Genomic DNA, 15,478 nt, shown 5'->3' with positions numbered 1-15,478 from the left:
TAATTAGAATATCGTGCAAAGTTCATTTATTTCACTAATGCAACTTAAAAGGTGAAACTAAAATATGAGATAGACTCATTACATGCAAAGCAAGATAATTCAAGCCGTGATTTGTCATAATTGTGAGGATTATGGCTTACAGCTCATGAAAACCCCAAGAACCCCAAATCTACAACCTCAAAAAAGTAGATTATTACATGCAATCAATAAAACAAGGATTGTACATAGAACAATATCGGACCTCTGAAAAGTACAAGCATGCATATGTACTCAGTACTTGGTTTGGGCCCCTTTTGCAGCACTTACTGCAATTACTTTTGCACGATATTCTAATTATTCGAGTTTCACCTGTACATGATCACATTGCAAACTCCCCCCTACCCCACTTGCCTGAATCATAGGCTTCTTCTCCCTGCGGGATCTGTGAGAGGAATTTATCAAAACTGGAGCGAGCAGATGTGCTTGGCAACCAGTCAGCTTCTATCTCTTGAGTTTGTTCCGTTAAGATTTGAAAATGAAAGAGAAGCTGATTGGTTGCCATGCACATCTGCTCCAGTTTTGATAAATTATCTTCTGTGAATGGGGAAACTTCAAGTCTCATTAGCCACCGTGGTACAGGTACTTAAAGTTCTCAATAGAATGCAAGTGCGGTGACGTCACCACACTTGTAGTCCACTCATTCTTCATGCTGTCCATGTTACTGAATGTTCTTACCAAGGTACGAACAGGAGCCAGAGCAGTGCACCCATGATACACTGATTACGGTTACAATGTTTTATGGCTCCAATGCAAAGAAATAAAAAATGCACATTTCTTGAAGTTGTGTGCATTTATTATATTTTTTTAATAAAAGTTTTTATTTTATTTTTTTCAATAATGAATTTAGATCAGACAAATATACATGCCCCAGCAACATTTTTGCTCAAGGTCTTGCAGTCATCATATTTCCAAACAGCTGGCTCCATATCTCTCGGCTCTGCTTTCCTGAACTTCCTGCGCAGTACATGGTCACCAGGGACAGAGCAGTCTCCAGTCCATCTACTAGCTTGGAGAAGGGAAGAAAGAAGTGGGGAGCAGACGTATCTTGCGTTGCTGTGTTTGTGGAGACACACACAGCTTACTAGCACACGCAAGGGTGGCTCCATAGGACCTGGCAAGGGAAAGGAATCACTGTAAAACAGGATAACAGGTGCTTAGGGGACCAGCTGATTCTTCAGGAAGCCCACACTTTTAATCATCAAGGAGCAGCATCCATTGTACCTGATTTCATCAGCATTTGAAATAGCTTAAAAACCTTTTGACTTTAATATTACTTTAAAAGTGGACTTCACCTTTTACAAATGTATTTCTAATAAATATTACAATGATAATGCATGCTTGTTAAAATATACTTTATAGTTTCCTTTTAATGGCAACTTGTAGTGAGAGAAATACAGAGGTTTCCAGTTCTGACCTCCTTTCTATATTCCTTTCCTGACTGCTGGCTTTACTGAGTCAGTGACATGTAAAAATAATGGAGATTTGAATGTCAGGGTAAAGTCAAAACCCCTAATCTACATACTTATTCCAGGTCTGTGACTCCGACATTACTGAATAGCATGGCAGACATGGAACTATTGTTTTCAGAAGATCAGCAATTGCAGATTGCGCAATAACATTTATATTGTTCTCGATCGGTCCAAAAATGGGACATGCTGCATTAAAACGCAGTGAAAAGCATCACAACACAGAGCAAAATAAAGTTATTTGGCTCCTGCTCTAGAATTAAAAGGAAAATGCATAGTAACACGTTACATAAAACACATCACACGTCCATGCAAGTGAGTTTAATGTGTGTAGCTGTGGCGTGGTGGCTGGTGGGACTTGCAGTTTCTCCCATCACAAATCCTGTCAAAGGAGTTGCGTCGAAATCTGTGTCCGTGGCAAGATTCAGGTAAGTGGTGGGGATTGCGATGTGACCATGTTACACCCTGAATATGTGTAACATAAAACACCGATGTCCCTATAAAGTCACCAGCAGTTGTTGAAAATGCACTAGAATTGCACACCCAACCCATATGACAGTAGTGGGGCTTGGCAATTGGCTGATCAATACCCAAGAACTGCATTGTGGGAAGGCAAGCAACATAGTTACATAGTACATAGTACATAGTCAGGTGAAAAAAGACACATGTCCATCGAGTTCAACCTACAGAGATATGAAAAGAGAAAAAAAAAAAAGCCTAAACAGAACGCTCTGCCCATATGTCACACACTTCCCCAGATCTGGAAGAACTGTGATTTTTTTCCAATTACTGGGAGGACATCTTGGACAGGGTGGGGGAGAAAGAGCGGATTGGGGATTTTTATTTCTATACTTCCTTGTGAACCTTTTAGAATCTGGTATAGGTTTACCAACCAAATTTATTGAAGCTGGCGCATTCAAAGACAGTTTTAGGCCCCATTCACACTGAGCGATTTGCTGCTCGATTTGCATTTTGCGCGATATCGCGCAAATGGTTGCATTGAGCAAACTAGAATGGCGGCAAAATCCGCTCCAAAAAGGGTCCTGCTGTAGCGGCGCACGACCCGCAACAGCGATGGACAGAGCCCCATGGCCATGCATTGGAGAGCGATATCGCGTGGTAAATCGCTCAGTGTGAGCGATTTTTGCTTTTTCTGAAACTTTGCATGGGCAAGGATGTCATATGTCCGGCCACCTGCTGCCTCCTGTGATGTCTGTCACACACCCCAGGAAGCAGTTTCTCTGCTTGAGATCTCACGTACACACCACATAGTTCCCCAATAGTCTGTGGAACCTGGCAGAGACCCATGGCATGTCTATACATGTGCAAAGGGATCTTGTTTCAAGATGGCAGTAGAAGTGTTGGTGAGGAGAACTTCAGCTGCAAGGAAGGCAAGGCTGGACTCCTTGGACTAGGGAGTATGGTGTTTTGTGTTCATACAGGTATAATTATTAGGGACATGAAATTTAAATTTAGGTAGGCATGGTGAAGTTCTTCTTTAATGTCGATGCATGTATACATTTTTTTTTTTCTAATTTTTTCCCCCTAAATTTTAGTACTTCAAATAGTTAAATACTCAGACCTGCTTTTTAAATTATGTATTACATACATAGTTACATAGTATTTGAGGTTGAATAAAGACACAGGTCCATCAAGTTCAACCTATTGCGTGTATGTATGTGATTCTGCGTGTGTGAGTCCATGTTTGATCTGCTATAACCTGGAACTGTTAATACTTATTCACACCATAGTGTTGTAACTGCACAAAAATGCCTGTTACATGCATAGTTACATAGTATTTGAGGTTATAGCTGCTGGTGTTCAGCAGTGTGCCGCTGGTATTCTGTAGAGCTGCAACAATTATTAGATTAAATTGATTAAAATCGACGATGGTAAACGTTGTCAGCGTTTTCATTCGTCATCCCGTGATGGACTACAATCTCAATAGAAACTAGTAGTCCATCACTGAACCCTTTTTTTTTTTTAAATCTGATTAGTCGATTAGTCGAACTCAATAATCGGCTAACTAATCGATTATGAAAATAATCGTTAGCTGCAGCCCTAATTTGAGGTTGAATAAAGACACAGGCCCATCAAGTTCAACCTACTGCGTGTATATATGTGATTCTGCGTGTGTGAGTCCATGTTTGATCTGCTATAACCTGGAACTGTTAATACTTATTCACACCATAGTGTTGTAACTGCACAAAAATGCCTGTTCACAGCTCCCCAAAACCACAAGGTAAATAGTTTTAATTATAATCTGTTAAACATATTTGTGCATGCGGAATACGTGCAGTGGCCAGAGAACAGCAAAGTAACGGAGTTTGGAGACATGAGCCACTGAGCCAAAGGTAAGTATGTATGCTTTTCTTTAGGGTATACTTGATTTACAAGTGCCCTGTGGTGACAGGGTCACTTAACCACACCACATTTAAAAAACCAAACCCATATGTGGGTTTTGCAATGGTGTGAACTGGAACTCAGTACTTTAACATGAATAGCATCTAAACCTATGATAGGCACCACATGCCATGAGTTAAGAACCTCTGTTATAGGCAAATTACCTATAGAAGCTGCTGTTCTGTGTACTTACATTCTGTACTATGCCTTTTCTTTTAAACATTCCGGTTATTAGTCTCAATTTTTAAATGCTGACAGTCTCTTTCGCAGATACTGACGCACAGTCTCTTAAGGAACATCTTATTGATGAGCTTGATTACATTCTGTTGCCTACCGAAGGATGGAACAAGCTTGTTAGCTGGTACACACTGATGGAAAATCAGGAACCCGTATCTCGCAAGGTATTTTATGTTCATGGTACACTGCTTCTTTGTGTGGCTTTTTGGGTACATTTATAAAGGCAAATGCAATGGAGAATGCTGAAGAGCACGTTTGTTTTTATTTCCTAAATGTCACCATACAAATTAATGATCAGATGCTAGCTTGGGGCTTCCACCCCACACCAATAATGAGTTTTCATGCACTATCAATTTTCACACCCTTGTTTAATGTATCTTATCTTTGAGATTATGTATGTATATAGATATATATATTTATTTCTTAAGCAGTTGTTTTTTATGTTTATTTGTAGCCTGTTACATGCCCTGTTTTTTGTACAAATACAGCCTTTCCTATTTGGCTGTCATGTTTGTTGGTGTCCCTTCATTTTCAGCATCTCTTCTAGTTTCTTCTGAGGAAATTAGAATGACAAAATTAGTAGCACATAGCCCTTCTAACCCCAAGTGACAGTGCCCAGGCCTGCTGGTAGGTCAGTCAGGCAACAGGCATCGTACACTGAGGAAAAGGGCAGGGAACATGTTTAAACTCTCTGGAGCAAAAGTGGAAAAACTGCAAAGCATTTTGAGTGGTGCTTGGTTGTGAAATTCACAGCGAGTAGTATCTTGTGACAGGTTGTACCATCCGCTACCTGCCACAGGTTTTGTTATTTAAGTTTAATAAAATGTATTAGTATTTAACCCCAATTTCTAATTTAAAGCTGAACTCCAGGCTTGGAAATAATTTGCTTGCTTCCCTTGCACCTGCTTCTAGGCAGTCTATTGTTTTATTGTCACAAAATGATGTTAACTGCTCCAGATGCTTACCTTACAATATGATCATGTGACAGGCTGCATCTCAGTTCATCTCTTTCGGACTGTAATGTGGAACGGTAGTTCTTAGCATGCTGCTGACATGGACCTTGGTCAGTGGCTATGCAAAAACTTGAATAGAAACACAAAACAGAGTGCACTGGATCATGCAGATAAAAACACCTTGTAATAAATAAAAAAATATGAAATTACACTTACAACAAGATACGTTGATCAGGGCATAACACCTAAACTCCCAGTGACTCGGTCATGTGAGCAAAGTCTTACCAAACACTCTTGCTGGGTGGCTGGCAACAGGAGAGATGTGAGCAGGGAGGGTTATCTCTGGCATGAGCGCAGCAAAAACCATGAGGTACAAATATGCAAGCATGTCCCAAAAGTTGGCAAAGAGGTTAAAGTGACATTAAAGTGTAATTCTTTTTTTTCCTCCCCCCAATGTTAATGTAAGCACTTGCCTTAAATGATGTCTCTTAATCCAATCTTCATCTTCTTTCCTGATGTTTTCAGATGTCCCTCCAGCGCTGCTGCGGGTCTCCGATCCAGCACTGACTCCTCTGTCCTTGCTGGCACTTCCTGTCCCACGGTGTCTGCATGCGGGTACACGCTGTCCATAGACTTACCTTGTGTCTCTCCTCGTCTCCCAGCCGAAAATCTGAACTGCGCATGCTCCCGCCCTAAGATCCTTTGCGGCCACCTGAGATTTTTTAGATTTTCGGATGGGAGCGTGCAGTGAAGACACAGGTAAGTTTTAACCTCTTTTTAAAGCGTTTTAAAAAAAATCATTTTTGCGTATATCTACTGCTTGCTTTAATAACCCTTTAAGATGTACCATGGAAGAAAGGGAGTACATCCACTAACATGTTTCGCCGTCCGAGCCTCTTCATCAGAATGGTGAGTGAGGTACAGCCGCTGAGCATATGAGCTCACAGCTGACATGCGGCTGGTTTTTAAGAACTGCGCTGTCATTCTTTGAAAGCTTTGTTTTGTAAAGCTTGCTTCACTCCAGCTCCCCCACACCAGGCAGCTTAGACAGGTGCCATTATCTGTCCTCTCCAGAGCCTATTAAAAGGTTTTGCCGTGGACTAGTAAAACTTAATGTGAATAAATCCCCAGAACCAGATAACTTGCACCTTTTGTCCAGTGTGTGAGAATGCATAGAGCTCATCGGCAGCGGTTTTGGCTGCTCACACACTGGACAAAACAGTATCCAATTAAATCCATTAGAGTTGGGGTTTATATACTGTCCCCTCAACCCTACATTGAATAAAGATGGATGTTAAATGGAGTGTGGTACTTCAATTCACAATCCTGCAATTTTGATACCACAAACCAAGGAGACGGTGGAGATCCTCTGGAATATCGAAGCTGCATGTCCAGTAGTCCCATCACCTATACCAACTCTTTCATATGATAATTGCTCAGCCACACCAAAAGAATAAACGTAGCGGGTGCTTTCGTTCCATGTCTTTCCAGCATCTTGTTTGTATGATTTAACATTCCGTTAGGAGTTTACCTGGTTATGAGTCCTGATCAAGTTATCTTACTTTGAAATGCGGCACATTTGAAGATTTTCCTTACTGTTTTTTCTGTGTAAAACCTCCTGTCAATGGGACATGCACTCATGTACATGATCCCTTACACTGCTGCAGTGGCAACAAGACTGGGTGGCTGCACAGAGAGCAGTTTTTTACTGTCTGGTCTGTGAAAGTTGCAACATTGTTGCTCATTTGACAGCAGATTTAAGTAAGCAAAAAAGGGTTTCATACAGTGTTTCTGGGCTTATAAATATATAAATATTATGGTTCTAGACTAGGGGTCGGCAACCCCCGGCGAGTCTATCTCTGCTGGCACACTAAATTATTCTCTAAATTGACTGCTCAATCGAGCCGGCTGTCGATTAGAAGTCTGTCCCACGCACCTCCCTGACGTGGCTAAAGGACATTGGTGTGCAGAGGCGCACGGGAGAGGCCCTAAATGGTGTGCCCGAGCTCCTGCCTGACGGTTCCCTCACTTGCAGCCTGCAGGACAGAAGCACTGTGTGTCCTGCCAGAGGATCTGCTGTTCCCTGCCACCATACTGCTCAACATCAGAACCAGAACGGATAGAGCTGGAGGATCACCCTGCAATATTAGTGTAAGTTACATACATACGGCTCACCCACCCAACATTAGCCCTTATACCTGCACGCAAACCCCCACAAATGCACTGCAGTATCTTGATCCACAAATGGCTTTGATTTTATTCCTGCTCTAACTCATAGGGCAGGAATAAAATGAATGCTATAAGTGGCTGAGGCTTTGGTGCTGCTGGCCTGAGGTGTGCAGGGCTTTGGTGCTGCTGGCCTGAGGTGTGCAGGGCTTTGGTGCTGCTGGCCTGAGGTGTGCAGGGCTTTGGTGCAGCTGGCCTGAGGTGTGCAGGGCTTTGGTGCTGCTGGCCTGGGCTGGGGTGTGCGAGGCGCTGGCGCTGCTCTGGGGTCCGCTGAAAGCAATATCCTAAAAGCCAGACATAGCACAACTGGGCCATGAAAAGACGCAGGGATCACATTAAAACTGTAAGTCCAGTTTACTTTTCAGCACATTTAAATATGAACATGTTTTGTGTGTGCACCAGTTATTCAATTTGTTCACTTTATAGTTGTGCTGCTAATGGCACAGTAAACACATTAAAGTAATTAGTGAGCTTAACTTACTATTAGCAGTACAACTATGAGTGCCAAGATTGAAATGTACCCAACACTACAGCGCACTATTGTTCACTGGCACCCTGTTGTCTGGTAACTCCTTCACATTCCACTGACTTACATTATTTACTGGGTTTCAGTTTACACCAGTTGCTACTTATAACCATTCCTTGTTTAGGGAGAGGCCTGGAACCTAACTCCCTCAGTTCCCATTGAGATATATTATATATTTGGTTTCAATTTACAAGACTCACAGAAAGAGGTGCTATTTTGAATCAGTTCAAATTGAAAATATATATATTATACTGCATAATGATAGTGAGAACTGATCCTTAATCCCAGCACTGCAGTGTAAATTGCCAAGCCACCTTTCTGAAAAGATGTTCTGGCCTCATTCCTGTTACTGACTTGTATCATTCTTTTTTATTTCCAGGTAGTTGAACAGGGTATGTTTGTAAAGCACTGCAAAGTAGAAGTTTACTTAACTGAACTTAAACTGTGCGAGAATGGCAATATGAGCAACGTGGTAACAAGGCGATTTAGTAAAGCTGACGCAATAGGTAAGTCATTTGTAGGTCAGTCTTTCATGACAAAAACTAGGCAAAGTGTTATCCAAGATGAGAAACAAGAGGAATGTCATATCTCTAAATTTAACCATTTTATAGGAATATTATGAATGATAATGATCTTTTGGAAATGAATGTTCCCACTAGCAGTAGATGAAATGATCTGATCTCTTACAATTATTGCAGAGTGTTTGATCTGTCTCTCTGCCATAGTAAGTGAGCCACAGAAAAGAGGCAAAAGATAACTAGCTATGTTTAAGTTCTATTGTAGGTTTTGCGTTTTCTGTAACTTATTGCAAAATCATTGTTTTCAGAAGAATAATATACATAATGTACATACATAAACACTCATATGTCAATTTTAACATTTTTAGATATGATTGAAAAGGAGATGAGGAGAATATTCAGTATTCCAGATGAAAAAGAGACCAGACTGTGGAACAAATACATGAGCAATACATTTGAGCCTCTAAATAAACCAGAAAGCACTATACAGGATGCTGGCTTGTATCAAGGACAGGTATAACCTAAACAAAATGATATTTTTGGTGGCTGAAAGATGGTACCAAAATGGAAACTGTGTCTACCAAGAGCTCACATGTAGGTTTTGGAAAATCAAGTATTTTCTTCATAATACTAAGAGATGTTCAGGAGAAACAATATACACAGTTTAAAAATAACACAATATTTGGCACATGTAGCAATATTTTTGAACATTAACTCTTTATAGATGTATATTACAAACCGCTTGGTTGCACATGGAAACAAGATGGTTTTGTGATTTGCTTGTTTGCATTGTTTGTATGGATTTCTACTTTAAAGTGTGTATAATATATAGCCAAAATGTGTTGTTTTTGCCCTTTCCTTTTGGGGAAATGTTCCCTTACCTCCTGTCCAGTGGAAGCCGCAAGGAGTAACAGGAAATCCCTATATGTGAGGGGAATTCCCCTCTCAGATAGTGACACTGAAACAGGTGTCCCATTGGAAGATTTCCCCTCACCTTTTGTTCTGATGACAATTTTTTAAATTATCAATTTTCTATTGCTATCTGTCATGGTGACCATGGTCACTAAGCCAAAAAGAGAGGACTAATCTATCTAGTGGGGACACATAAACATAACAAAGTAGTAACTCATATGAAATGCTCCAAATGTTTTTTCAATAATGAATCCAGACCAAACAAATATATATTGCCCAGCAAAGCATTACATTTTTGCCCCAAAACTTACAATCATCATCAGCAGAGACTGCTTCCAAGTCTCTCAGCTCAGCTTCCCTGAGCTTCCTGTCCAGTACAAGATCAAAGGACAGAGCAGACTCCAGCAACTGCTCATCTACTAGCTTGGATGAGAGGGGGCCAGGGTGGAGGGAAGTAGCTGGATTTTCTGTGTTTGTGGAGACACGCACAGCTTACTAGCACATACACAAGGGTGACTGCATAGCACTCTGCTTGAGAAAGGAATCACTCTACAACAGAAAGTCAGGACCAGTGCTTGGGGGACCAGCTGATTGTGCAGGAAGCTAAAACTTTTAAACATCAAGAAAATCATCCATTGTAAGTGATGTAATCAGCATTTGAAATAGCTTAAAATGCTTTTGACTTTAATATCACATATACTCTAAATGCACCGTAGATAGAAGCATAGTACCGGTAGGAATCATAAGCCTATTTACATTATACCAAAGATATGCAAATATTGCGACGTGTATTGTAGTTGTCTACAATAAAAAAAAAAAAGTGCAGACTAGCAGATCTGTGTAATATTTGTTTGAAAAATATCTCAGAAACATTATGCGACAGCTGCAAAATGGAAAAAACTTTAAAGAAAAATCAACATCGTGAAATGCATTTTCCTGTCTTTTTGAATGTATTTTCAGAAGAACAAAGCATTTTCTTTAGTATAGTAAGATGTCTCCATATAACCTCTGAGGACAGCAGCATTTTATCCATAGGCTTGTAATTCCATTGATCTACTTTTAAATTGCTTTTCTTCCTGAGACAGCAATGGATGTAGCTTACTATATGCGACGTTCCTTGTTATGGAATTAGTTCCATTTTTTTTCATGTTGTATGTATTGTCTTTTTTTATCATTTCTATTACACAGATGCTAGTAATAGAACAGAAAAATCCAGATGGACAGTGGCCAAGAGGTTCTATGCCGAAGTAAGTTTAAAAAAAAAACTATTTTAACACAATATTTTTAATTATTTTGTTTTAATGAATGTGTTGGGGAATTAAGCTTGTTATGCAATTTTTTGTCTAATATTGCTTTTAGCCATTATGTATAAACATAGCTACTGGATGGAGATGTGCTCAAGAGTGTTAGTAACTACACTGAGTGGCCAGATTATTATGACCACCTGACATTTGTAGGCAAATTAGCTATAGTTAGCTATAATTTCGGCTGAAGTTGCTAGAGGGCCAGACCATTATAAATGTATAAATAGGGAAGCAGGTTGTTTACCACGACAGTAGAAGTGATTTTTTTTCTGAAGATATGGGTAAACAACGCGATTTAACAGCCTTTGAACGTGGGATGATTGTTGGCGCTCAAGCCATGGAGTGAGTATCAGCAAAACAGCAGAATTTGTTAAATGTTCAAGAGGGGCTCATTGTTAAAGTGTTTAAAGACTGGACTGTCAGCCCAAAATCTGGGTCTGAACGTGTGAATTGTGGCCGTCAGCGACTAGTCAATGTTAGGGCAGAATGGAGAGTGGCAAGACTGGTACAAGACAACAGAAGGGCAACAGTGCAGTGTCAGATTCCTCGCATCACCTTTCAACATCTCGTGAAGTCAAGAGGCGGCCAAACGAAGTCATCTCGTGGAGTTATCTCGTGGCCCAATGAAGTACTGATGGGGTGGTCATAATAATCTGGCCACTCAGTGTATATGTACTGTTAAAAAACAAAAGTGTTAGGTCAGTCTGCAATGCCATGAAATGCAGCAACCTATTTTATATTAAAAATACATTGAGAGTAATTGTCCAAAACTGGAGCAGGCAAAATCTGGAGCACTTGCTCATAGTAACCAATCAGCTTCTATCTTTCAATTTCAAAGCTAAGCTGAACAAACTAAATATAGGAGCTGATGTAAAAATACACTGTTTTATATAATAAGCTTTCCAAACAATGCATCTTCAATAAATTATGTTTTGCGATATTTTTTCAATTAAAGCTGCGCCAATAAATTGGCTTGAGGCAAGAAAACGTGCAAATGAAATTTTGTCTAAGTGAAAGCCTTAGAAAAAAACCTGCACATTTCTAGCTATGATTCACAACAATTTAAATTTCACATTTATGTGTCCCTAACACATACTAGTGTTAAACAGGAGTGTGGAGAATGAAACTGCAGAATATATTTGAGGTGCAGCTTGTCTCAGGCTGACCGATGCTTAACTGGCTTTTATGCTGCATCAGGTATTTTTTAATGCTTACAGGTATTCACTGTTGTTTGTTGCAACTTTGTATATATTTGCATATTGACTGTAAAACCTACAGCCACATGTCTCAGATAGGGACCATTAACCTTGCCTGCTGTTGCCATGGTTTGTTTAACTAATCCTGGTCAGAGCAGTTGTGCATATAGCAAAATGGTGCCCATTGACCTCAAGTTATAGATTCATTGTAATGCTGTACCACCTAAGAGCACATTTCAGATAGATCGTGATAGTGGGTTAAGCATTCACTCTTCTTATTCTGGGTTTCAAGTTACTGGATATTAGGGATGCACCGATACCGATACTAGTATCGGTATCGATGTGATACCGAGTATTTGGGCAAGTCCTCGTACAAGTGAAGTCGGCTTCTTAGCCAATCAGGAAGCCGGGAGGAGAGTCATGACATGGTTTCCTGACCAATTAGGAAGCCGGCTGGCACCTCGTGACCTGCCGCCCGGCTTCCTGATTGGTCAGGAAGCCAGGCAGCATTGGCAAGTGAAGCCGATGTTCTTTTGATAGAACACCGGCTTCCCAGGCAATCGGGAAGCCGGGGCGATGGGTCATGATCCACCGGCCGACTTATTGATAATCAGGGCACAAGGCAACGGTATCGGTACTCTGTATCGGCGAGTACTAAGAAAAAAATATCAACACTCGTAGTAGATGCCAAAAAAAACTGTATGGGTGCATCCCTTCTGGATATATTTATACTGCAAAAATGTATACAATATGCCTCAAACTCTTTAGCCCGGAATAGCATGGATTTAACAATGCGCATAGTAGGCAAGGCAATCTGGATACACTTGTTGCCATCAGTGTTATAATGTTTTATTGAACACTTAACAATAAAAATTTACTGTGTATTATATGTTTCACTAATGTTAAAAGAATTTCCTTACCTCAAAGTTTTTTTGAAGAAAAGGTACAAGAGTTTGTGCTATTGTTCAAGTAGAAGATAGCACAGACTGAGGCTCCATGAGGCTCCCACAATGGAAAATTTGCAAACTTTATAGAGTGGGCTGCTGTTTTTTTTTCGAGTACACATTGTCTATTTTTTGTGAAAATCCATTGTAATTCCCTTATCAGACACTTTATACAGATGGTGCTATGTCACAGCTCTGACTGTATTCAAAGCAACATAAGAATTCACAATTAGTGGGTTTTTTTGCTTTTCTTGTATGAATTCAAAGTGCACTTGTAATACAGTTTGCCATCATAAGTAATTATGTAAAATATTATGTGACACACACAGACAAGAGCAGGAAAATTGATTTCCCATCCTGTAATTACTGTACACACATTTTGCTTTTTATAGCTGGGTATTTCAAAGCCATTGTGTTGAGGTTTTGTTTGTACTAGATTAGGTATTGTTTAGTAGCTGTAAAGGGTGATTCCAGCCTATACCATTCTGTTTTCTCACAATGATTACATTGGCACAGCTACCACTTTGTAAATTATATGTTACTCACTACATCAAACTATAAGGAAAGATGAGAAATTGCACACCATATTTATTGTCATCTGCAACTTTTTTTGAGAAGCTTGCTCTACAGGATTAATATTTTGACCCTGTAAAAGTTGCTTTCAATGATTACCATTTTGTGAGAGATAGACTTTGTCAGATAGTAAATAGAATTTACAGAATATTGTTTGATCAGTCCACTATAAAATTTAGGTGAACTGCACCTGAGTGTTTAGTAAGATAAGACATTCTACAAGAGCCTGACCATAATCTGTTGTAATGTACCAGGCCCGTCTGGTGGGGTTGGACTGGATCTCAGCTTCAGTATTGGTGGAGCCGATTGAAACGTATGGCGTTTCTAAGTTACGCAATCTGGTAAAGTTAGTGGAAGGAGGTAGCAGGTTATTATCTGGTGTAGCACTATATCGATAACCTGGTATTTTGTGGCATAAGGTACAGATAAAGTCGTTATCCCATAGGAAGTAATTGCTTTGAAACAGTCAATTGAATAAGGTTTAAATAGCTGATGCTGTATACTTGCAGTTTGTGAGGATTCGGTCCCATAGTGCCACCCAGAGGCTATTCAATGAATTGCTGGTTTTCCCCATATAAAGGGATTCGTTGCTGAGGAAGTCACTGGAAGGAGTTTCAGTATGCCTGGGTTGAGTGGGAGGAAGTGGCTGCTGAGGCCAGATAGAGGGGGCACTCGTCCGACCCAACAGTAATAGGTTCGGTGTGGAGACTAGGAGGTCCTTGCCTGGCGTCCTACACACTTGCACAAACCCCATGCAAGTGAACCTGTCGACCTTAAGTAGAGGAAGGGGGAGGAGCCGCCTGATGTCTTTGCTGATGACGTCGCTGGTTCCCCGACGGAGCCGAGGGAAGACCTGGAACTGGAGGACGGGTAAGTTCGTTACATCTGTATTTTTAAAATGTTCTACTTTGAATTAAATCTTTCACAAGACACTTGAGTGCATGCAAGGGTAAGATGTACTGTTTGCCCTGCAAAACGATTGTATATGTAGAAGACTGGGAGGTATGGTTATGCAAACTCCTCCTGTAGCAATAAGTAAGGCAATTTTCACATGATATACATTAATAGCAACAAATAAGACAGGTCTCACATGCTATGTTTGATATCACTGAGGTCTTCATTATCAACATCATCCTTATTAATATATTTTGAGAAACACATGGTTTCTTTAGAAATTGAAAGATTTCAAAAAAATTTACATTTTCTTTGAAGCCAACGAGTTAAACCTTAAGGCCTGGTTCACACTTGGGCGTTTTACAGCGCGTTCCTACGCTCTGTAAAAGGTTCAACATGTGAAAACCAATGATTGCCTATGGGCATGGTTCCCACCTGGGCCTTTTACAGTGCGTAGGAACGCGCTGCAAAACGCCCTACGCCCAAAGAAGTACAGGAGCTTCTTTGGGGCGTATTTGCCGCGCGTACCCATTGGGATACAGCCAGGTAGCCCTGGAAACATGAGTTTGTCGTGCGTTTTTTTTTACCACGAATCGCGGTAAAAACGCGCATATTCGATATGCCTAGGTGTGAACCCAGCTTAAGTAGAACAATATAAACATCAGCCAACTGTACAACAGTTTGCTAAGTGTATGTAGTAATGTCACTTTGTTTCATCTGGCTAAACTGTTAGGGCTATAAATATGTAGTATTAGTACAAATCCAGGCATTATTCCGTTAAGTGTGACTGACCCGCAAATAAATTATACCATTCTTACTGTGCCGCAGGATATACTGTAGTTTGTAAATTTGTGAAATTATTGAGATTACTTTAGGCTTTTATGGTTCAATTACTAAAGATGGCCCACAAAATCCAACATTACCAGCATAATTTTGGCTGACCAGAAGATGATCCTGCTTCAGATAGTCCTTTCTGGGCAGTCTGTAATCACTTTTTTTTGTATGCAGGTTTAAGCTTTTTTTTTTCATTTGGTGTACTTGGTCATATTTTGTGGGTCAGTATTTAAGATTACTTTTTTCTAGATCCCTTGCTAAAGAAGATGACTTCCCAGATCCCAGAATTACCAGTCCAGAAGTGAGTGACTAACACCCAGGACCCCAAATATATTCTACCGTTCCTACTGTGCCCCAGGATATCATATTTTAATTTTCAATCAATTAATGAGCTTACATTAGGTCTTTCTGGTTCATCTACTTAGAGAAGATGGCCACCCACTGACACGCCAT

General features: G+C 40.3%; 1 protein-coding gene across 3 annotated transcripts in view; it reads left to right on the top strand.

Annotated features, from left to right (window-relative positions):
• Positions 1-15,478, top strand: part of USP15 (ubiquitin specific peptidase 15) — a 77,356-nt gene that overhangs the window by 13,712 nt on the left and 48,166 nt on the right. For 2 of the 3 annotated variants that reach the window (XM_018561599.1, XM_018561597.1), the window contains exons 3-6: positions 4,179-4,309; positions 8,230-8,356; positions 8,737-8,882; positions 10,469-10,527. In XM_018561599.1, coding sequence (XP_018417101.1) covers positions 4,179-4,309; positions 8,230-8,356; positions 8,737-8,882; positions 10,469-10,527 — 463 coding nt within the window. Of the gene's footprint in view, positions 1-4,166; positions 4,310-8,229; positions 8,357-8,736; positions 8,883-10,468; positions 10,528-15,478 lie in introns of all 3 variants that reach the window. The other variant, XM_018561598.1, reaches the window with a different exon arrangement.

The sequence above is a fragment of the Nanorana parkeri genome, unplaced genomic scaffold (assembly GCF_000935625.1).
Source record: "Nanorana parkeri isolate BGI_ZX_2015 unplaced genomic scaffold, ASM93562v1 scaffold532, whole genome shotgun sequence".
Classification (NCBI taxonomy): domain Eukaryota; kingdom Metazoa; phylum Chordata; class Amphibia; order Anura; family Dicroglossidae; genus Nanorana; species Nanorana parkeri.
The sequence above is the reverse complement of the archived record's forward strand: the minus strand, read 5'-3'. Positions and strand labels throughout refer to the sequence as shown.